Below are 23,231 nucleotides of genomic sequence, written 5' to 3' on the forward strand. Positions count from 1 at the left end.
AAAAAAAAAAAAAAAGAGAAAACACAGGACATCTCGACTGACAACAACCTAAGCCACATCACCTGTGGACTACAAGGGCATAGCTATTGGGGACAGTCCCCACCGACAGAGGGTGTTCCACTCCACTTTGCATAAGGGGGTAGTGAGACAGTGGGAGATATTTTTAGAGGCTGCAACTTTCCATTTCTCAAAATGTTGCTCTTCCTGCTGAGCATGGGGGCTGGACTGAAATGAAAGCAGGGTCTCAGAAGTGGGTATTGCTCCAGCAGAGAGGGCAAAGTTCGCAAGGACGTCCCTCTTCTTGCCATCTGCTAACGCCTCCCTTATTGCTCCCCAGTCATCCAAGGAGGAAGCTGACCTGGCCTACTCAGCCTTCCTGCTCCAGACCAGCAACATAGCTGCACAGGTCCACGATGGTCCCAGGGACGTCTAGGCAGTGCTGACCACCTCCCCCTGCCTGTGACAATCAACCCGAGAATCACCCTGATCCACTCACAACCTGAACTCACTCATCTCCTGACCTTTCCCTCCTGTCCTCAGAGGTGTGGTGGTCCCTTCCTCCGTTATCACAGCCCCGCCTCGCTGTGCCTGTCTGGGAGATGTGAGGAGTTCCGACCTGCAGCTTTTCTCTGCTAAGGGAGTAATTAAGGTGGAAATAAGGAGGAGTCAAACCTGAGAGACATTTCTGAAAGAAGAGGGTTCAGAGTTAGGTAGGGCACACCTCAGGTGGGAGAGCCATTTGAAGTTTCTTATACCATATGATGGGGGTCAGTGTAACTCTTCTCTCTCCATCCCTCCCTTCATCTCTTCTCCATTTGATAAAACACATCTGAGAGCTTATTAGAATTCAGGCACCTACTAAACGCTGAGCTCCAGACCACAGCCTTTCTACGCACACCACTGGAAGAGGCCCCATCTCCTCCAGAGTCTGACTTTTCACTAAGACATGGCATCAGTACCAGGCATACCTCCTGCCCCGGCGCCTGTTAGGGCAACATAAGAAATCCCTGTAGTCTGAGGCGTACGTAAGTCATAAGGGCACCATGGTTTTCAGATGGAAGAGACTTGCTTTATGGCATCCGTGGGGGTAAGCCAGTGTCCGACCAGATCTGGCAACTCCTGGCTGTTGACGTTGGATCTGCCTTCAAGACCTCTTCCCTTATTAGAGGGTGAACTTTGGCATGAGGAAGTAAGACGAAATGAGTAAAATGAGCATGGTGGTGTAGACGGCGCAATCCCGGCACTCAAGAGATATAGAAATAGGATCAGAAGTTCAAGGTCATCCTTAGCTAAGTAGGGAGTTTGAGGCCAGCCTGGGATACAATGAAGACCTTGTTTCGAAGCAGAAGAAGGAGGAGGAGAAGAAGAAATGCAAATGGATCTTTCCTTGGTGTCACCTTTCCCCTTCCTGTCACTCACGTGGACCTCAGATAAAGGAACAAATGCTCTCTCCCGCCGTCTTGTTTTTGGAGAGTTTTGAGCAGACAGGAAGAAGACTAAGCCTGGGAGCAGCTGTTCTTCTAAGAGTCAAATTAAAAGCCTTTTTCTCTGCACTTCAACCAGCACCTACAGGCTGAAACCAACAAATCAGAAATGTCAATTAATAATTAAAGTCTATGATTGCTACCAAGGAGGCTCAGACTGTGTTTGTCCCCCACACCTCAGCTCCTACTCAGGTGCCCCAGAATATGTGTCCCTACAAACTCAGTCCCTACGGAGGCTGAGCTGAAGAGGTCTTGAGCATGATGTCTTGGGGACAGGAACAGATATTAAGCAACCTGCTCTTCCTTGAGCACAATCCTCCTCTGGCCTCCTCTTGGGCTACCAACTGCAGGACTTGGTCTTAATTCCACGGCCCTGGCTTAGATTAGAGTCTCTGACTCCTTCCCAGGCAAAAGGAGGCAGAGGAAAAGACAAGGAATGGTAGGTCCTTTTCTTTGAAATGTGGGTGCGATCCTACTTCCCTGGTAATGATAGGAAGTCACCCCAGCAGAGGAATAACTCACTGTATGCTGTGCCCCTTGTTAGCAGACATTACATATCTTCATCCCATATGCTTCTCCACTCTTCTTGTGGAATCACTGAAGGGCTCTGCCGGCACCAGGAGACTGAGATTCACTGTCTGCATTAATGTCAATAACCAAACGTTCAAGCCTGGGCTTATTACATAGCCTACCCCATTCCCTGCTCTCAAAGGCCAAGAGAAGACACTAAAACCACAGGCAATGAGTTGTGTTATCAATAGGTGACAGCAAGCGCACCACACACTCTGTCCTGAGGAAGATTCTTACAGGAAGGAAGCTGTGCCACAGGCAGACCTGAACTTTGTTAGGATGGCATTCAACCCGTACAAAAGAATAAAATCAATTGTGAGCTTGAGGATGATAAACAGATCGGCAATGACCATCAACCACTCAGTGAGTGACTTAAATATCTGACGACAAGGAAACCTTCCCTGTGGGTTAAAATGATCTTTTGGAAAGCTGTTACATAATAGTATGGCTATGCACTAATAAGGCCCACCTAGCAGTTCCCCTACCTAGCAGTGCCAAGACGCTTGATATAACCGTGCAGCTTACTTTGTGAAGTGAAATAATCTCTACCCATTTAAGATGTTTCTAGATTCAAGACTAGACAACTCTTCTAAGAACACTGGACATCGATTAATTAACACAAGGTTAGAGATAAACCATTTGGTTTGATGATTATGACTCTGGACCCCAAGTCAAAGAAACATATAGTGTGCCCCACCCAAACTTCCCTGAAATACTTAACTGTGCTGAGGAGCCTGTACCATAAAAGATAATAATGAAGGGTTATTTCAGAAACAATACTTTCTAAGTGGAAAAAAAGGCACACCAGATACAAGATTGAGGTCAGTGGTGCAAAAGTGGCCATGGAACTAAAGCAGAAATGAGAAAAAGATCATCCAGCCATATGAAGCAAGGAGCTCAAGGATGTCTCTTCTAGGGTGGTTATATTTAATGTCACACACTCGTAATCACAGCATGAAGAAGGTTGAGGCCAGAATCCTTTGAGTTCCCAGGCCAACCTATATTACATAGCAAGACTCTGTCTCAAAAACAATAATTAAGATTTCTATGTATGGTGACAGACAAGGCCTCTATGAGACCTAGTTAAAGAGAAGCATCAAGATAAAAATGACTAGAATTCCTGTGAGTTAAATGAGAGAAGATCAGAAACACACAAAGGACAGTGGGAAAATAAAGACAGGTGACACAGGAAAAAGAAACGAGCCGTGGCGACATCTACAGAATCATCATGGTGAAATGAAACAGCCAGGAGCAGCCAACTGGCAGACAGCCACTCTACAGTGCTCATGCCAGTCTGGAGTCAGGGGTAGCTGGCAGGGAGGCGCTGCTGCCTGCTGAACACAGCAGCCATAAGTCTGAGAAGCTAAAGAGAAACTACTGGCTAGAGCTGCAGCCAGGAGTTAATACAAGCTGGACAAAAAGATAACCAGCGCAATGCGGAACTATGGGGACCGTGGTAAACATACCACATGAGAGTCTTAAGCTGAGTCTCCCTGCAAGGTCCAGAGGGACACAGGAGGACGCCCTTCTGCCACTGCCTAGGCAAGAGAAAAGGCGGGAGAATGAGAAAAGTGCTTAACCTGGCCTAATGCTACTACTGAACACAAGAATTCCTAGACAAGAGCTGTCAGAGAAGAGGAGCAAAAACAACAGAATGTAGAAGGAAAGAGAGTGCCCAACAGCAATGGTGAGCACAGTATGGGTGTGCCTTCCACACCCCATCACAGAACGCCCTACATGCACACCAGAGATGAAGCTGCAGCCGGCAGGCGACGGGCTGAAGAAAGGAGACTTCTATACAGCCCCCTTTCAGTAGGGAAGACACACTGGGCGACTTTGTTTAAAGTCCTTACCCCACCTGCAACACTGCAGTGAAAGATGACCATGTGTTCATCTCTACCAGCAAGAAACACGGGCTACTATTCCATGCTACTGCATAGAAACACGGGCTACTATCCTGTGCTAGTGCATAGAAACATGAAGTACCATTCTGCATTTTATTTTATAGTGCATTTTCATTTGAACCTTTAATATTTGCTTTGGCACTTTAGCTGCTTAGTTTTTGTTTTAGCTTCTGTCTCATCCAAACAGACTTTTATGGCTTTTCTTTTCCTTCTTTCCTTCTTCTCTGCACCTATTCTAGAACATGTTCTCCACTGCTTCTTATCACTCTCACCCACACTTACCTCCTTTTCAAACTTAACTCTATGTTTTCCTTTCCCTTCCCTGTTACTTCTTAATTATTTATTTCCTCTCTTTTTATTTCTTAATTATTAATTTTCCTCAACTCAAAAAAAAAGCCTATTCATTGTGTTTTTCCCAGTCAGCACTGTAGTGCCACTGTCTCTGAACCCTACTGAGAGCACAGGGGGAGGGCGGAGTGTCCACTCCTGCAAGTTCACACCCAGACTGCTGCCAACTCTTTGCACCTGCTGCTGTCGTCAGCATCCCTTCCAAATTGTCCAGGAAACATAAACACCAGCAAAAACAGCTTGCCCGGGGACTTGCAAAACATCAAAAGAGGGTTGAGAAAGTGAAAAGGAAAAACCAGGGCCACAGTCACACCAACAGAAGTGCAAAACACAACAAAGAAACAGCAAATATAAGAAAACGGCCACAAGACCACAGTTCCCCCAAACAAGAAACCAAGGGCTATGATAGATGAAAGGCTGGAAAACATGGTTCAGAGTCCTGCTTTGTAAAGAATTAATAACTACACAGGAGCCTCAAACAAGCAGATGCACGAAGTGAGAGAATCAGCTAGATTCTAGAAATCAGCTACAACAGAAAGCTAATGAAACAGATGGACAGGTGATCAATGTGGATAACAAACTTAGAAAAATAGGGAAACTTCAGCACTTGATTCCGAGCAACCAAATAGAAATGCTGGGATCAAAGAGACCATCAATCAAAGGAAAATCACAGTGGAAAGGACCAACAAACAAAACCATGCTGCCAAGGAAAAATCAAGACTATCAAGGGACGGACAAAATGAAGATGATAATTCATTCAGATAAACAAAAGAAAAGTTGGTCAGCATGACCAAAACCCAGGACACGTTCAAGAGACTAAGCCCAAGAATCCTCAAGAAAGAAGAAAAAGTTGAGGTGAAATCTAAAGGTGTAGTTCCTTTGATGCAATTACAGTAGCAAATTTCCCATAGTTCCTTCAATGCAATTACAGTAGCAAATTTCCCAATCCTCTAGAAGAAATGGATGGACAAACATAAGAGGGATTTAGAGCCCCAAATAGTCAACCCTTCAAAACAAAGGAACTGTATTATAACGCTAAGGGGGAAATGCCAACCCACCTGCAGAGGCAGACACAACACAATAACATCAGGTGTACCACCGGCCCCACCTACAGAGGCAAACACAATAGAGTAACGTCAGGTCTATCACTAGCAACACTAGGAACTAGGAAGCATGGGATATGGCAAGCGCTGAAAATACACATCTGCCAATCAAGATGGCTACATCCAATAAAGCCAGCCCTTGAAACTGAAGAAGAAATAAGGACATTTGCAAATTAAAGCAGTTCATGACCACTATGCCGGCACTGTAGAAAATATTTAAGGCTGGCGAATGGACCAGCTGTCAAGTGTGTCCCGTTCTTCCAAAGGATCTAAGTTCAACACACTGCTGGCAGCTTACAACAGCCTATAACTCTAGCCCCAGGGCATCTGACACCCTCTCCTGGCCTCCACATGTATGGAATATACTTTCACACACATACACACATTGATATTTTCTAAATCTTGAAAAAAAATTTTAAAAATAGCATATTAAAAGAAAATCCTATTCACAAAAACAAAGAAAAGAATGATTTTTAGGCAATGAGTAGATGAACCAGGGAGAGCTAGGAAAGAATCCATCCCATCCAACACAGTAAGCCAGGAAACCTCCAACAGTAACATGAGACAAAGAACCAACCGTAGAAGAGCCCAACCAACCAGAACAGCTAGCAAAGTCACAGGCACTAACAAATGTCTCTCATTTGACACAAATGGCCTCAGTGGCCCTTTTAAAGATTTAAAGGCTATCTGAACGCATTAAAAAGCAAAGGGCAGCTTTCTGTTATCGCCAAGAAACACATGCACTGTGAGATCAGAATATCAGAGGCAACTCAGGAAGCAAATGTCAGCTGTCTGAAAACTTCCTTAGCTGGTCTGATAGCCACTAAGGCTGGCCTCAAGCCAGCTAGTCCAGGGAAGCAATAAAGAAAGTCACTATGTCACTATCTTGGTGGTTCTCAACCTGCGAGTCACAACCCATCTGGGGTCACATATCAGATAGCCTGCATATCAGATAATTACATTAGGATTCATCACAGTAGCAAGATTACAGCTTTGAAGTAGCAACAAAATAATCTTATGGTTGGGCAGGTCATCGCAACATGAGGAAGTGTATTAAAGCATTAATTAATTAAATTAAAGCATTGTCAAAGCATTAAAAAGGCTGAGACTCACTGTACTGTACGTTAATAAAGCAAATAACCCATAAGAAGGTATAAAACACAAACACATATACATATGTGTATATATTATACGTGTGTGTGCGCACCAGATATAGGGTTTGTAATTTCATAAAGCAAACACTAAAGCGCTTGAAAAGTCTGATGTAATAACAGAAAAGACTTCAATGCTCCATTCTCATCTTCAGCTACTTCATCCAAACTAGAAATTAACAGAAAAATTCCAGAGCTAAAGTACACTATAGATGAACTGCACTTAACACCTATCTACAAAATTCCCACTTACCAGTGAGAATGCAATGGTGGCCTCTTTGCAGTGTTGGAGATTGAACCTCATGACTTCATGCATTCAAGGGAATCACTCGACTATTGAGCTACAGATTCAGCCAATGACTACTATTGATTGGCTGGCTGATTTATATGTCCCTGTGGAAAGGACAGTGAGTCACAAAGTGGGGGGGGAGGGTAGAGAGGTGCCTGAAGTGGCGGCCCTGCATTTGACCAGATTCAGGCCTAAGAGTTTGGATCTCTCTCGTCATTCCTACCTGGCAGAGTACAGACTTGTAATTCTTTTGTTTAAGATTTATTTTTTATTTTATATGGTTTGGTCCTATGCAGGCCTCATGCATGCTGCCAGTCTTGGTGAGTTCATATGGAGTCAGTCATGTTGTGTCTGGAAGATACTGTCTCCTTGGAGTCATCCACCCCTCTGGCTCTCACGCTCTTCCTGCCTTTTGCCTGCACCCTGCACCCTGAGGGGAGGGGACTGATGGAACCATCCCATTCAGGACGCAGTGTTCCAAGGTCTCTCATTCTCAGCAAGTGGCACAGCTGTGGGTCTCTGTGTTAGGTGGCATCAGCAGCAGGAAGAGGCTTCTCTGAGCAGGCTGAGCACAACCTCAATATATCCAGCAGAGTGTTGTCAGGAGTCACTTAGTTACAGGGTTCCATTTGTAGAACAACAGGATTTGTTTTTCCCCCAGGCCCATGTTCACTCTAGTCTCAGGTCCTTGGCCACCAGAGCAGTGCCAGGTACAGGTGCCCTCTCATGAAAGGGGCCTTCATTCCAGTCAGTACTGGTCGGTTACTCCCCCAGTGTTTATACCGCTGTCATACCAGCCTATCATGCAGGCAGGCCACCACTGCGGATCAGAAGGTTTGCAGATGGCCGACTCTCCACCCCCAACACACGCTAACTCTTGCTCTTCCCCTCATAGGAGTTCTTAAAGGGAATCTGCGTAGGTTGCACATGTTAAATGCTCTGCTTTCATTCAGCCCTGACTGACAGGCTCAGCCAGCAAATTCCAGAACTTCATAGACACGCAGAAATTACATACCAACTATATATAATACACACTTACAGCCTCACCATCTACTCGCAATACACATCATGTACCACAGAACACACATCACATGCCTACATACCACACAACACCCACACCTTTACATATGCCACGCTGCTCATTTGCAAGGACACTGGCTTCCACGTCCACGATGCACTGACACCCACACTCTCACACCCACCATCATACTTCGTACATTCACTCACATTCTCCCTCCTTTCTCCCCGCCTCCTTTCCTTCCTCTCGCCTGCCCCAGGACTCCAAGGCAATCCCAGCCAACAGAGAGCCCAGCTAGCTGCCTGGCCGGTGAAGGCCACTGGGAAGAGCTCTCTAAGTAGGAAGTGTCAACCTGATCCTAGCTGAAGCTGACCTGGGTTAGCCACTCTAACCAGAAGCCTGAGGCCTACTTGCTGGCCGAAGGCTATCACATGCCAGTTGCTCTGAGCTAGAAGAGATGGGGAGAGAGATGGCCAGGGCAGGGCAGGGCAGGGCACAGCAGGGCAGGCTGCTCACGCCCACACGTTTCCTCTTTCTTCTTCCTCTGCACCTGCTCTGAGCTCACATTCAATCTCCAGGGCTGAGGAAATGATTGCGTCGTGTTTAGGAGAGCATGTGACAGCTCTGGTGTGTGGGGGTGACTGGGGAGCGGCGTGCAGTCAGCCACCAAGGAGCCTGAAATAGGATGGGCACAAGGCTGGAGAGCCTAGACCAGGGGCCCCGGGCACTGTGGTTAGCCAATGAAGCAGTCCTGAAGGAAAACCTGGGAACCCCCTACCGCTTTGCACATCTCCATGTTAAAGGACTTTAATAGCATTGCCACACCAGCGATTTCTGCTGTGCACCAGGCAAGACAGTGACTGTCCCCACGTTATTATCAGTGAGAACACCGGCTCAGGGCTCAGGGACGCTTGCCCAAGGCTAAAACGTGTCAAGTCTGGACAAACCCTCAGGCATTCTGTCTTGAATCCAAAGTTGTTTTCATGAGCTTTCACAGACTCGGGTTCTCTCTTCCCTTCATCAATGGCTTTATTCTTGTCACTAGGTGTCCTGAAGACCGGCTCTCCCAGGCTGCTGGGACTGCAGGCGGAGTTGCTATGTGACTTGTCACACCTGACTCTTAGCATTGCCCTTCTCTTACCGGTCAGTGGCGTGTGCCTCTGTGAGAGGGAAGACCATTTTGGAGACCGCTGTGGGAGAATAAGGGACAAAGTACAGCTGCGGCACTGGGCAGGGTGTGGCTAAGACCCCCGAGGAATGATTATCTGCCTGGTGGGGTGCCTGAGGCTGTGCTGGCTCGCCTTCATTTATTCTCTAGATAGAGTGTAGAGGAAAAGAGTGAATTGCTCAAAATCTGTGGTTAATATCACTACAAACAGTAGGGTGTTCACAAGTATTCTTTGGAGGAATTAACTGACAGCCTCTTAAACTTCAAGCAGCCGAGCTTCTGCCCACAAAGCCTTTGTTGTCGGGGGAGAACTGGAGGTGAGTCTGTGTTATCCTGAAGACAGAGAAACAATAAATGACTTTAGTCCAGGAACCAGTCAATGCAAAGGAATCCTGGGAGGTCCCGCTGAGAAAGGTGTCAAAGCCCAGTAGCTGCCCAGAGTCCTGAGTTTCTTAGAGACCCTTTGAACACTAGTCACCCATTTTTATGTAATACATGTTTTCTCAACACTCGATTTCCGCTGTGGTTTGTTGATATATTTCTTTTTTAAGACAAAGGCCAGTTAGCAAACAGGACAGATGATCATTTCCTCATTTTTAAACCCCTACCCCTCAGGGGGGCCAGACTCTCTTTCAAGCACCCGACTGTAGAAGGCTCTCCCAGGTGATCGCTGTCCAGGCGATCGCTGTGTCTCCGCGTACTCCAGGGGCTCCTGTATGGAATCTGGCCTCCGAGGAACCATGTGCCTTTGGCTCTGGTTACTTTGCTTCCTGCCAGGTGAGTACTGCGGGTGGCGGGGGGAGGGGGGGACACTCCCGGCTAATTACCAGGTTTGAATTAACCAGGGCTAATTCACCGCCAGCCACCTCCAGCCCTAATGTTTCTGCAAGGATTGAGTTGTAGCCAGAGCAAGAGCAGGCCTTTGGAGATGGTGAAGTCCTGGCCCCTCCCAACTTGCGTAGCATTCTTCCCGACTCCCATCCAGGGCAGCTGCTAGGTTTTCGAAGGCTGAAGGTGTCACGTATCCTAAATAGTCACGTATGAGATCTGAAAATAGGTGTCTCCTAGGTTTGATCTTACATCTATTTTCTCTTTCCTTTGATCTTTCTTTTCTTTTGCATGCTTGAATTGACAGCTATTGAGTTCAAATGAAGACTGCCTAACCTACTCCCTAAACTTCATAGCGCAGTTTACAACCTCCTACCCAGCACCCCCTTAAACAGTCACCAAGATATGGAGCTCAATGTGCCTGAAGCCTTGCCTGAGAGACTTCACTGCGCCATACAAACCGGCTATCCCGTCTGTCCTAACCATCTCTAACATTATACTGTCATCCAATGGTTCCAACACCTACTCTTCTAAATGCACCACACTCCGTTGTATCTTCCAACCAAACAGGCTCTTCTTTGAACAAATGCTACAGATCCCTGCTCCTGTGCCCTCGCTCTGGCTGTCCCTGCTACAGGAACACCATCCCTCCCAGTTTACGGTTCACTGGTTCTTCCCAAACCTACTTACCTCTCGTTCGTCAGCGCCTTCTGAGTCCAGTCAGTCACATCATAATTTGGCTCAGTGTGCTTATATCTTACTTGGTCCATCAATAACATCCTCTTTGCAAGAGCTAAGCTTTGTTGAGGATCTAATTGGATTAAGAAACGTGCAGGTATTAGTCAGGCTTACCATTGGATGTGGTGGTGAGGATGTTTCCAGAGAAAGTTAACTGAGGGAGAAGCTCTACCTTGCCTGTGGATTGGACTATGGGCTGACTTCACTGACAGAATAACAACAGGAAAGAGAGGAAGCTGCTGAGCACTGGGATTTACCTTCCTTGTTGATCCCCCACACCATCCCACCCCGAGATATAATCCAGCAGCTTCATGCTTCTGCTACCGTAGCTTCCATCCCATGGCGGTCTCTACCAGCTCTTAACCTTCCTCACGCTGCCACCCTTTAAGACAGTTCCTCATGCTGTGGTGACCCCCAACCATAAAATTATTTTTGTGCTATTTCATAACTGTAAATTTGCTACTGGTACGAATGGTAGCGTAAATATCTGTGTTTTCTGACGCACTTAGATGACCCCTGTGAAAGGGCCATTCAACCTCTAATGGGGTCGCAGCCCACAGACTGAGAACCACTGGTCTACGCCCTCAAACTGTGAGCTCACACAGACCTTTTCTTACTGAAGTTTCTTCCTGTTAGGTATTTTGTTGCAACAATAAGAAAAGTAACTAATCCAGGAACTTTATGCCAAGATGTGGGACCTCTGCTTGAGACATCTGACCTGTGGCTTATGGGCCTTCAGAACTCATTTTCAGGAGGCGTCTTGAAACAGGAATGGTTAAAGAAGGTCTAGAACACTGTAAGCTGAAGTTAATTAGAGTATTCTGGTGTGAGCGCATAAGACCAGAGTCTCTCATACAGGAAAATAAGGACTCCATCAGAACTTGGAGTAGGAGCCATTTGTGTTATAACACTGTGAAGAATCTGGCTGCATTCTGTTTGCGCCTCCATAAGCTGAATGATCCTGAACTCAAATGGACTAAGTTGTTTCACAGGAGAACTGTAAAGGTGGCGTAGCATTCACTCAGTGGCATGGTTATGGCTCCCTGTGTTTACCCAGATTTACAGTGAGAAAGAACAGAAATGTGTGGAAAATGCTCCGCTCGGCAAAGAAAGGAGTGCGAACTCAGTTAAAGAGAGCAAAGAAGTATGATTCGTTAAGAGATTGGTACAGTTAGGGGCTGTCTTAGTTAGGGTTTCTATTGCTGCAATGAAACACCATGACCAAGAGGCAAGTTGGTGAGGAAAGGGTTTATTTGGCTTGCACTTCCATGTCATTGTTCATCACTGAAGGAAGTCAGGACAGGAACTCATCAGGGCAGGAACCTGGATGCAGGAGCTGATGCAGAGGCCATGGAGGAGTGCTGTTTACAGGCTTACTCCCATAGCCAGTAAGTTTGCTCAACTTCTTTTCTTATGGAACCCAGGACTATCACCCAAGGGATAGCAACACCCAGAATGAGCTGGGCCCTCCTCCCATTAATCACTAATTAAGAAAATGCCCCCACAGGCTTGCCTGAAGCCCAATTTGGAAGAATTTTCTTTTTTTCTTCCATTTACTTTTCTTTAAAAAATTACTTTTCATTTTACAAACTAACCCCATTTCCTCTCCTTCTCCAACCCGGCCCCCTCCTCCCCTTTCCATCCCAATCCACTCCTCAGAGGGGGTAAGGACTTCCTTGGGGATTCAACAAGGTCTGGGATACCAACTTTAGGCAGGACCAAGCCCCTCTCCCTGTATCAAGGCTGAGCAAGGCATTTCACCATAGAGAATGGGCTCCAGAAAGCCAGTTCATGCACCTGGGATAGGTCCTGGTGTGACTGCCAGCCCCCCCGCCAACAGATCAAGCCACATAACTGTCACCCCCATTCAGGGGATCTAGTTTGGGCCCGTGCAGGTTCCCCAGCTCTCAGGCTGTCAGGAATCCGTGAGCTCCCACTAGCTCCGGTTAGCTGTCTCTGTAGTTTTCCTCATCATGACCTTGACCCCGCCCCTTGCTCATACGATTCCTCCTCCCTCTCTTTAGCTGAAGTCCAGAAGCTCGTGGAAGCATTTTCTTAATTGAGGTTTCCCTCCTTTGAGGTGACTTTAGCTTGTGTCAAGTGGACATAAGACATCAACCTATCACAAGGGGAAACTTCCAACTCTGCAACGGGACAATAGAAAAGATGACTTGAGCTTGGTAATTCACCTCTCGAACTAGAGGGTGTAGTGATAAAAACCCAGCACGTATGTGGGCTTAAGAGGGTGATTTTGGAGACACTTCACACCTTCTACCTACTAGAGGCAGGGTCGATGGTATTGTATCTGCTGCTGAGCTACATACTTTAACATAGTTGGCCTGTGAGTTTCCAGACAGTTCTCTTCTCTCTGCCTCCTGTCTCACCATAGGAATGAGAGGATGACATGCATATCTGGGATTTTGCATGGGTTCCAAAGACCGAACTTGGATTGTCCAGGTACCAGTTTCACCCATTGAGCCCTCTCCCTGGACCTCCAGCAATTTATTCTTGATTCACTAGCATGAGGATGGGTTTGGTCTTCAGCCCTTGGATGGTAGCATTATTTGCCAAGACAGAAAACTCTTTTATGAGCCAGCAGGTTTAGGAAGAGTTCTCTTCTGGCTGTTGTTAGATTATCTTAAATAGTCCAAGGGCCAGAGCCAGTTTGGATCTCAGAGGCAGTAACAAGACTAGAAGCAAACATGTGCTGAGCTAAAACTTTACCAGCACCTGTATTTAAAGTGTCCTAGAATAAATGAGTTAGTGCAGAAAGAGCAGGGAAGTCACAGGAAGAATTGGTCAGGTACCGAGCTGTGTACGAGTCCACCCTTGAGGGGTGGGTGGAGATGACTAAGGGGAGGAGCCAGCACGTGAACAGCTATGACAGTATAGCATCAGGGGGCACAAAAAGGGGTCCTAGAAAGGAGACTCAGGTGGGTCAAATGCTGCCAAGGGGACCAGTAAGATGGAGACAAACAAGCGATCAACAGAGACAGCCACAAAGGCAGTTGTCTTGATGTGGATGAGAGCAGTGTCGGTGGACTTTTAAAGACCAAAATTTGATTGAATTTGATCAAAGAGAAATTGAAGGAGTGGATATGAATTTGCTGAGACATTTGAGAAAGGAAACAGAAAAGAGCAAACAGCAGGGTTTTCAAGGTGCCACTATCAGGGCTTGTGTGTGAGCTGTTGCGGTGCTGAAGAGAATTCAGAGGATGATGCAGCAGAAAGGGGGATCATTGCAGACAGACATTCTAAATCAAAAGAAGGGTAGAGACTCGGGTTGCAGCAGAAGGAGTGCCCTGGGAAAGGAAAAGAGGGCTGTTTTCCGCGGCAGAACTGAAATCAGGCAACAGACCTATTCACGTGCAGGTTGCTGTCGATGGGAATGGGACGCCGAGTGGAAAGTTCTCATGCTTTTAAATGTCTTAATACGTTTGTTCGGTTTGGTTTTGTACATTTGGGGCATGTACCACAGCATGCGTATGGAGGTCAGGGACAACCTGAAGGAGTCAGCTCTCTTTCTCCATCACGGGGGCATTAGGAACCAAAAATGCCAGGGTTGTCAGCTTGTGCCTTCACCCACTGAGCCATCCTACCAGCCCTCTCATCCTTTTTAAAGGAATTTAGAATTTCACAGTCGGGGCGGGTAGGTAGGGAAAACGCTCGCCACAAAAGCGTGAGAACCTGAGCTCAGAGCCACAGCAGCCACATAAAAAGCCAGGTTCAGCGGCTCACACCTAGGAGCCAGAGCTGGGGAAGCTGAGGCAAAAGGATGCCCAGGATTGCTGGTAAATGGGTGAGCTACAGGTCCAGGTAGAGAGAGCGCCTGCCCCACAAACACACACTCGTAGCCTATAATCCTTTTGATAGCACACAGATCGCAAGCAGTTGTCTTCCTCCTTTCAAGCACTCTGCTCCTGAGTGGGTTGAATCCCACTGCTGCCTAGAAAATCTCTGGAGTGGCCTCAGCCCTCAAGGCCCGACCTTATCTCACCTTGCTCCGCACTGTGGGAAAGCTACAGAGCATCATTCACATCTCAAACGTGTGTTTTCACCCAACTGTATACCGACAGTGACTTTTCAGACTACGTCTTTCCCTCTCTTCGATCACCAGCAATTTAGTCACCAAAATCAAGATTGCAAACTAGATGCCATTTAATTGCCTCTACAACATTAATATCATATCAGTAGGCTCCTTTAGACACCTTCTCCCATCTCAGACGCACGTATGTTCATAACCACACGTACGCACTCACACGCATGCCTACCCTGCTTTGGCTCCCACGAGTTCTCCACACTAGTGATGAATATCACCTTTTTTGTTGCCCTTCATGCCCGTTGGCTCAGGGTGTAGCTTGGATACCACTTCTCTCAAAGCCTTACTCCTAGGACACCATCCCCTTGGCAGCCTGAATCAGGTGCTCCTGCTTGCTCCCTTTGGGGAGCCCTGAGCTCTCTCCCTCCTGGAATCTGTTCCATGTGCTATAGAAGCAGTCTGTTGGGATGACTTACCCACATGATCAATCTATGACGGAGGGATGCACATGAAAGGCATCCGATGGCTGCATGGTTTGATAGAGTTGGAGGGGGACTGGGTAGAAGAAAGGATTTGAGGAAAAGGGGATCTTGGGAGGGAAAGTGTCACCTTTCTCACCCCCATACTGAAGTCATTTGGGGGCTGTGTGTCACTGGGGGTCATTCCAAGCATACTGTTTCTCTTTGGAGTAGGCACTGTGGTTGTGTCTAAGTCCTTAGAGTCTCAGGTTTAATAATGAGGCTGATGCTGACGACACGGGATGGGCACAGAGTAAGCCTGAAAGAGAACAGGACCTTGAAGAACCTGAGCACGAGTGAACAGGCAGAGGTCATCCTAGAGCTGAGCTTGGCTAACGCAGGGACAGGCTAGATCTAGGGAAGCGTGTGAGGGTGGTCTGGGGTCGGCATTAGGTTTGGAGAGATGCCTGAGGTTGAGGGTGTGGCTGAAGCTGAGACACATCTGGATATAGAGTTTTTTCTGCATTGATTTCTTCTCCCTACAGTATCTGGGACGCTGAAGGTCCTCCCGGAAGTACAGCTGGATGCCGAGTGGGGTGGATCCATTATCATCAAGTGCCCACTCCCTCACCCTCAAACAGGTGTGAGGATGTACCTGTGCCGGGAGATGACTGACCCCAGGATATGTGCCACTGTGGTATCCAACAGCTTCATCAGGAAAGAGTATGAAGGACGAGCCGCCCTCCTGCCATGGCCGGATCAAAAGCATTTCCTAGTGGAGTTGAGGCGGCTGACCGAAAGTGACAATGGAGTCTATGCTTGCGGTGTGGGTGGACACACAGACCGGGGCAAGACCCAGAGAATCACCCTGAAGGTCCATCCTGGTAGGTGCTTAGGAAACATTCCCAGCTGAGAAAACGGAGGCAATTTTCTAACTGTGACTGTCTCGTGCCGTGTTAGGCAGCCCAGTGACAATGCAGATCGACACAGCCTAAGACCAACACCCCAGCCTAGAACCTTCTATCCACAGGGGACAATGGAATAAAATGGGTGTTGCCTGTCCTACCCAGGGCATGAGTGGAGAGGCAGACATTAGGCTGAGGGAACCAGAAGGTCCGTGATGGTCCTATGTACTTATGAAAAGTCTCGGATGAATGGAAAGGAAAAAGACTCCCTGATCAAACCATATCTAGTTCACATTGTTACTATACGGTCGGGCCCTTCATGTCTTCTTACCCCTGACTTTTCCTCTTTTCAGTAACTTCCTAACATGCACACGACTGGTTCAACATTTTATAATCCCAATAGCCCGATGGTCTTATAGTAAATGCTGGGTGGGCTCTTGGGAAAGACCGGTTCCTTGGGGCGGGGGAGGGGGACATGTTCAGTTCCTCTTCTGCTTGTCTCAGGGGACTGTGCTCATCTCCTGACAGCCTCGCCGAGTCAGTGTCTACTTGAACCTCCAGTCCTTTCTCCTTCCTGGTGATCACCAGTGTATCCCTCTTGTCTCCAATAGAATATGATCCATTCTGGGAAGAAGAGCCTCCCCCTGAGCTTCCACAGTGGTTTCACAGATTTCTGCAGGAGCAGATTCCTAGCCGGCTCCATGAGGTTGAACATGTCACTTCTTCTGAATCCATATCCGAAGGTCAGTCCTTCAAATCAAGATCTACAGAAGAGGGATTTATTTTTTATTTTTTTAAATTTATTTTTTAGTTCAAAGAGTGGCTGGCAAAGCGAACATGCTTTCTTTGTCCCTGCCTTAAGAGAGGGCCTTCATTCTCCAACTAGGACACCAGGCCCCAGTTGCAGGAGTTTCATATCACCACCAGGTGGCACCAAACCAAAATAACAAAGTGCCCAATTGACAAATGCCAGCTCCTTTTTCAAAGTCCGGGTAGGGCAGCTGGTTCCCAGCTGGAGGTCATTACACTTCCTGCTACCTGTAGGGCTGTCTTCTGCCTGCTGGTAGCTAGTGGTTTTAATAACTCTATTTGACACTTAAAAGATGACTGTCACGCTAAGGTTTCCATGGTGTGTCAGCATATACCAGATCAGTTAGACACACTAATTGAACATCGTTACACTAAGAGACCCTGCTGGGGCCAAGAGAAACAGTGTAACTGGGCAGATCATAGATCAGCGAGTGTGACTGACAAGGATGGGATGGAAGAGAATAAATGAGCATAGAAAAGCAAGAGACGCACCACCCCACACCCCCACCCCCCCCCCCCCACTCAGTACATGGTAAGTGCTCCTGCCTGTGAAGTCAGGAAAGGCTTGTCGGAGAAAATGATATTTGAAAGAAGCATGCATGAAAATTTTCTGTGTACATGGCATGCTATAAAGGTATTCCAGGCCATGAGGACTGCGAGGACAAAGGTAGCATGTATGGGCAAAAGGGGCGAAATGACTGAGCGAGGAAGATACTCCTGCAGACTGGAGAACATGGCTGATCACCACTGTTACCTTTCCCTTCTCTCTCTTGAAGTGACCACACCAGCTCCCAGGACCAAGGCCCCTCCAGCTCACCAGCCCTCCAGCACCGTTCCAGTCACCCACCATCCCAGAGTTTCCAGAACATCTTCCATGACAGTTGCTAAGTCCCCAGCCCTCCTGCCAGCTCCCACAGCCTCAAAGACCTCAGCTCAGCCTGCACTGCGGCCCCTAGCGGCCAGCTACAGCCACCGCATCAGTCTCCAGGGGCAAAGGTAAGAGTCTGTGTTTAGGGCCTAGCTGCTAAGAGCCTTGGAGTTAGCTTGCCCCTTCTCGCCTTTGTCTCCAGGAGTCCCCCGAGAAATGCTGTTTTTGAGTGTTCTATGAAAATGCATTAGTTTCGTTGACAAAGATGGGCTTGTCAACAGCCATTTCTGACCTTATAGAAAGCCTGGGGTCTTTCCATCATACAGATTCATTCAGGTCTGTTCTAATGAATAACTAAATGAGAAGAACTTTTAATTAATTTAATTAAAATTAATTACCAATTAATAAATGTTAAAATTACGCTCATCTTTTTTCCTTTCCTTTTTAATGCCGCTAACACACTTTAAATTCCTTAAGTCCTAAATATCGGACCTAAATGAACCACTAGGGGGCAGCCTTATAGCAAATGCGCAAGAAAACCCACAAGTATTTTATAGTCTGAGCGAAGATGAACTCCCAGAATCATTCGAATCCTATAAGCGAGGGAACTGGGGCAATGAAGTCTAAGTGGTTTCAGTGAAAACAGGACTCTTGATTCCTATTTCAGAAATCCACGTAATAAACAGCTTCTAAATGTCACCCACATGCCTGGCACCATGCAGTGTCCTAAGACGTTAAAAGATAAAAGACTCCAGGTCTGGCTAATGCAAGTCGGCCCGTGAAAAGGTTTCTAGCGGCGGGAACAGGAGCTGTTATAGAAAGTCCTATAGACCAGGCACCTTCAATTCTTTATATCTCCTTTGTTTTATAGCCCTAACAAATTTGTGGCAGGTTTTATGGTTCCCATTTATAAGGAAATACGGCTCAGGGAAATTAAGACTCGCTCAAGACTACATAACCAGTAAAATGCTGAACTTGATTTGAACCCAAGACTCCTGACCCCATAAACAAATCTCCTTGGTGGGGTGATGGAGGGGGTTTTGTTCACAAAGGGTCAACTCTGAGTCATCTCCAAAACGGGTGACAGCACTGGCTGAGTCTTTCCGTTTCTTTTCCTCATTTACCTTCTCTGTCTTCCTTTCCCTTTCCCCCCCTGGCCAAGAACACCCCACCACAACCCACAGTATGAGAGAGAAGACCAAGGGCTGCACATCCCCGTCCTAGAATTTCACATCCTGATTCCGGCCTTCCTGGGCTTTCTTTTGCTGGTTCTTTTGGGACTGATGGTAAAAAGAGCCGTTCAAAGAAGGAAAGGTGAGCAGCTTGAGGCTCTGGGTTTCGGTTGGAAGAGCTGAGATACCAAAATAGAGCAGAGCATTCAGATCCAGCTTGAACTCCCAGGGACCGTGGATGGGAGATGGAGCCTAGGAGGGCTTTGCCCTTCCTCCTGCGCTCTGCACCCTGAGCATCTATGCATAGGTCACACACTGCCAGACACCAAAGAGATGTGCAGTTAGCAGGGAGGAGATGCAGGTGGCCACCGGCATCTGATGCCATGTCCTTTTCTCTTCCCGGTGACTCCCTGAAGCCTTTTCCAGGCGCGTGGGCCGAGTGGCAATGAGGATTCGAGGCCGGGAGGCGTCCCGCCAGTTCCCCACACAGCGTCCGGGTGCCCCGCAGAGACCACGCTCGCAGAACAACGTCTATAGCGCCTGCCCGCGGCGTGCGCCGATACCCGACCGAGTGGGTGAGCGCACGCACGCGTGAAGCGTGGAGTCTGGCTCCAGCGGGGCGCAGGGGACGGGTGGAGGCCAGGCTTGGAGATGCCCAGCTCTCACCGCTTTCTTCTTCTCCGTAGGCCCAACAGAGACTCCACTCCTCAGTACCCCAGCCTCAGCACCCCCAGCCCCACCGCAGGTAAACTCCGCCCACCCCAGCCAGCAGGGCAAGCGTGCCCCTCTAGTCCCCAGTACCCCAATTGTTGTATCGGGTTCCTAGGTTGAAGCCCTCAGGAGAACTCTGGTTACCTTACTTACCTGGTCAAGCATTTGTCTTGGGATAAATGGATGCTGGGTGGCTTTAGTCAAGTAGAGAATGATAAATAAATGATGAGTAACCCTGCAGCGACCGTAGTGTAAAAGGGACACTTAGGTTTCTAGAAGGCTAGAGGGGGTGGAAGGTACCCCGACAGTTTTAACTCAGTGTGAGGGAGAACATTTTGGAAAACTCATTTAAAATGAGAGGCGGTAATGTGGCCATCAGACTTTATCCAAAGTGACTGGACAGAGATGCAGCTATTCAAACAGAACAGTGTGTCTTTTTGTTTTTCCAAATTAAAGAAAAAATTCTTTAAGTATTCACAACGTCTAAAACAGTGGGGTTTGTAGTCAGAAAAATATTAATAAGGGCACTGTGTGTGTGTTAATTAGTGATAATTAAATACAACAGACCTAAAAAACGCAGAGCCCAGGACACAGAGGCCATGTCTTCCTCTAAAGTCAAGGTTCAAACCAGAGGGACCAGAAGTGGCTTAACCCAGGACACCAACCCAGGGATATTTGCTCTAACAGCCCCCACAAACTTCCATGTCCATGGTCAGTATTCAGTCGCCAGACCAAATCCTTATTTCTACCCACAGGGAAAACGGCTGTTTATGACCATGACCCTGAATTTTCATATCTCACTTCCGCTCACCTCCCATTAGCTGTCTTGCAGGCAAGGGAGGTTATGAATGCCATGCCTGGTTGGCAATATATTGATTAAATGATCACGTGTCTGGCTAAAATGGGAAGAAAGTTGTAGTCACCTCCAGCCTCGTGAATGTGTCCTCTCACGCACATAAACCCCCCAATAGTCCCCAAGGCTTGGGGTGACTGGCCCAGCAGAGTCTGTCTTCTCTTCCTGTGGATATGCCCTATGGTCATTACAGTACTTGTACCCTGTCGGAGTCTTGACATAACCTTGTCTTCTGAGAACTAGCTGCCATGAAGGAGAAGTCCTAAAGCTTCTGCCTGGCAGAGAGAAGCACCCTAGTGCCCACATGACCTGCAATCTCCCTTCCTCGGCTGCCCAGCCCTTTTCTGGAATGCAGTCTTGTGCCATGTCATGGCCTCTCCAAGTCCTTGCAGAGGTCTAAGAAATGACTCACCCTACCTCTGAATAGTTGCCGGAGAAGGTGCATATTTTTCCTACATGTCATATCCCTCTGTCCCCAAGGGGAGACTTCTGCAGGTGGGCCTCCTTCACACCATATGATTTCAGTCTGAACCCCATGTAAAGCATATCCTGCCAACGTTAGAATGAAGTAGTTTCCAGTTATTTGGGGGTGAGACTGCACCCTGAAAAACCCTGGGGCTGGCCCACTCAATGGAGTTCAGCCAATTCTGCGTCGTTACCATCTGGAACTCGGCAACCATGCCCATTCCCTGCAGCGATATCCACCTAAACAGATGCTAAAATCACGCAGCCAGAGCTACTGACACTCCTTTGGTTGTTCCCAGGTACTTGAAGCTCCCTGGCCTCACACCCCACCTCTGAAGACAAGCTGTGAGTACGTGATGTTGGGCCACCAGCCTGCTGTCAACGTGGAAGACAGTGATCCAGACGATTACATCAACATTCCTGGCCCATGTCATCTCCCCAGCTGTCCCCCAAGGCCCAGATCTTCGTGCCAATGAGTCCTGCCTGTCTGCTGATATCCAGCACCTTTTCGATTTGTTTATAGAAACCATGTTACCTCCCATGTCCCACACCCCAACTTGAGTCTCGCCTGATTATCTGAACGCCTTGAGAATGGTCCTATTACAATTTAATTGTCACCCCACTGACGCCCCCTGCACTCATCGGGAGAGCTCTGGGCATACAGAGCATTCATTTGTCATGACGGCACCTGTCCCTTCTGTGCCACCTAACATCCTAGGGGACCTACAAGATGCTTCATCACTATTGGTCACATGGTCTTTGCTGCCTTACTCCTAGCTCATGTGGCATCAGACTGGAACATAAGCCTGGATGGTCTTCCCAGACAACCAAAGGGCATAATGAGCTTCTACTTTTCTCGAGTCCCATGTCAAGGGCAACTTATTTGATATGATGACTTATTCTAAATTTTTAGAACTAAGTTTTTGTTAGTGTTAGAGACAACACACACACACACACACACACACACACACACACACACACACTGCACACACAAATCCTCTTTAACTCCCCATCACTTGGTATAAATAACCTGACTCCGGCATCTCTCTCTTTCAGAAAGTCTTGGCTATCTCCTATCTTCTTCTGTATCTTAGCACCTTCACTTTGATCTTAGCCAAACTATCACCTCTCTCTGCTTTCAGAAATACAGCCATTTCCTTGACAATTCCATACAGCTCATAGCAAGGCATGGGAGCAAAGCACCCTGGGGGATCCCACGAGGTCAGGACTCTGCACTAGCACTTCCAGCATGGAAGAAGAGACATCCCACCCGCACATGCTTCTTGTCTGATGTTTAGAGCAAGGGTAGAGTCAGGCACTTCTGGAATTGACATTAGCTGCAGAGTTCAGGCTTAGCATGAGGCAGGAGAATGCCAATTCTTGCATTTGAGAAGAAGGCCTTTCCCACATACACAACACAAGCTCCCTGAACACTTTCCTAGAAATAGAAGGAAGTGGCTACCTGAGTCAAGCTGCTTTTCTTCACGAGGAATAGCATCACAGACTGAACACTGCATCCAGGTATGACGTCACTCTCAGCTTGACACATCATATTAAACAGATAAGGAAAGAATGGTATCATAAAGAAAGAGGGGTACTTGGAGAAATCGGGGAGTGGGGTGGGTGGGGAATCAAGGAAAAGGTGAAGTTTTGGGATGAATCGGCTCTGTTTTAGCCTACATTGTAGCTTTCATCATTTAGTCTTCAAATTAGTGTCTTATGGTGGAGCAATAACTGTAGATGGAAGTCTCTGTCCTGCCTGGTCCCACAGCTGTTCAGTCCCAAAGAAACACACAGAGGCTTATTATTAGCTAGCTCTTACAACATTAATTAACTCATAATTCTTATCTACGTTTAAGTACGTGGCTAGGTACCTTTTCTCAGTGAGACATCCTCATCTTGCTTCCTCTGCATCTCACTGACTACTGCATCTCTGTCTTTCCTCTACCCAGAATTCTCCTAGTCTGGTCACCCTGACTTTACTTCCTGCCTGGCTACTGGTCAATCGGTATTTTATTGAGCCAACATGAGAGACAGATCTTTACAGTGTACAAGAGCATTCTCCCACAGTAAATGACTCAGAGGTTAAGAGCAGTGGCAGCAATTCCAGAGGACCTGGGTTGGATCCTCAGTACCCACACGGCAGCTTACAACTATCTTTAACTCTAGTCCCAGGGGATCAACATATAGGCAAGCATAACACCCATACACATGAAGATAGATAAAATCCCAAGTCAGTGCCTTCCTTTCCACCCAGCACTCTCTCCCTGTGTGATTCCCAAGCACGAAAGTTGACTCAACATCACTCATTGTTCCCCAACAATTCAAAACAGACAAAAATAAATAAAT

The 23,231-nt window shown here is 47.4% G+C and overlaps 2 protein-coding genes across 2 annotated transcripts in view; both read left to right on the plus strand.

The window, feature by feature from the left end:
- Positions 1-1,630, plus strand: part of Pigr (polymeric immunoglobulin receptor) — a 28,447-nt gene extending 26,817 nt beyond the window's left edge. The window contains exon 11 of the mRNA XM_005348314.1: positions 338-1,630. Coding sequence (XP_005348371.1) covers positions 338-433 — 96 coding nt within the window. The 3' untranslated portion in view covers positions 434-1,630. The remainder of the gene's footprint in view (positions 1-337) is intronic.
- Positions 1,631-9,775: 8,145 nt separating this feature from the next.
- On the plus strand, positions 9,776-21,435 carry Fcmr (Fc fragment of IgM receptor). The gene is made up of 8 exons (XM_005348315.3): positions 9,776-9,812; positions 15,644-15,982; positions 16,615-16,746; positions 17,590-17,809; positions 18,844-18,995; positions 19,270-19,428; positions 19,540-19,598; positions 21,182-21,435. The coding sequence occupies exons 1-8, from the start codon at positions 9,776-9,778 to the stop codon at positions 21,356-21,358; spliced, it is 1,275 nt and encodes a 424-aa protein (XP_005348372.2). The 3' UTR covers positions 21,359-21,435.
- The last annotated feature ends 1,796 nt before the right edge of the window (positions 21,436-23,231 follow it).

The sequence above is a fragment of the Microtus ochrogaster genome, chromosome 6 (genome assembly GCF_000317375.1).
Source record: "Microtus ochrogaster isolate Prairie Vole_2 chromosome 6, MicOch1.0, whole genome shotgun sequence".
Taxonomy (NCBI): Eukaryota; Metazoa; Chordata; class Mammalia; order Rodentia; family Cricetidae; genus Microtus; species Microtus ochrogaster.

Bases quoted from the DNA above. Each gene is read 5' to 3' on its own strand.
- Fcmr (XM_005348315.3), top strand. From the start codon at position 9,776: ATGTGCCTTTGGCTCTGGTTACTTTGCTTCCTGCCAG. The intron at 15,983-16,614 runs GTAGGTGCTTAG...TGTCTCCAATAG, and splicing joins CACCCTGAAGGTCCATCCTG to AATATGATCCATTCTGGGAA. The intron at 16,747-17,589 runs GTCAGTCCTTCA...TCTCTCTTGAAG, and splicing joins TTCTGAATCCATATCCGAAG to TGACCACACCAGCTCCCAGG.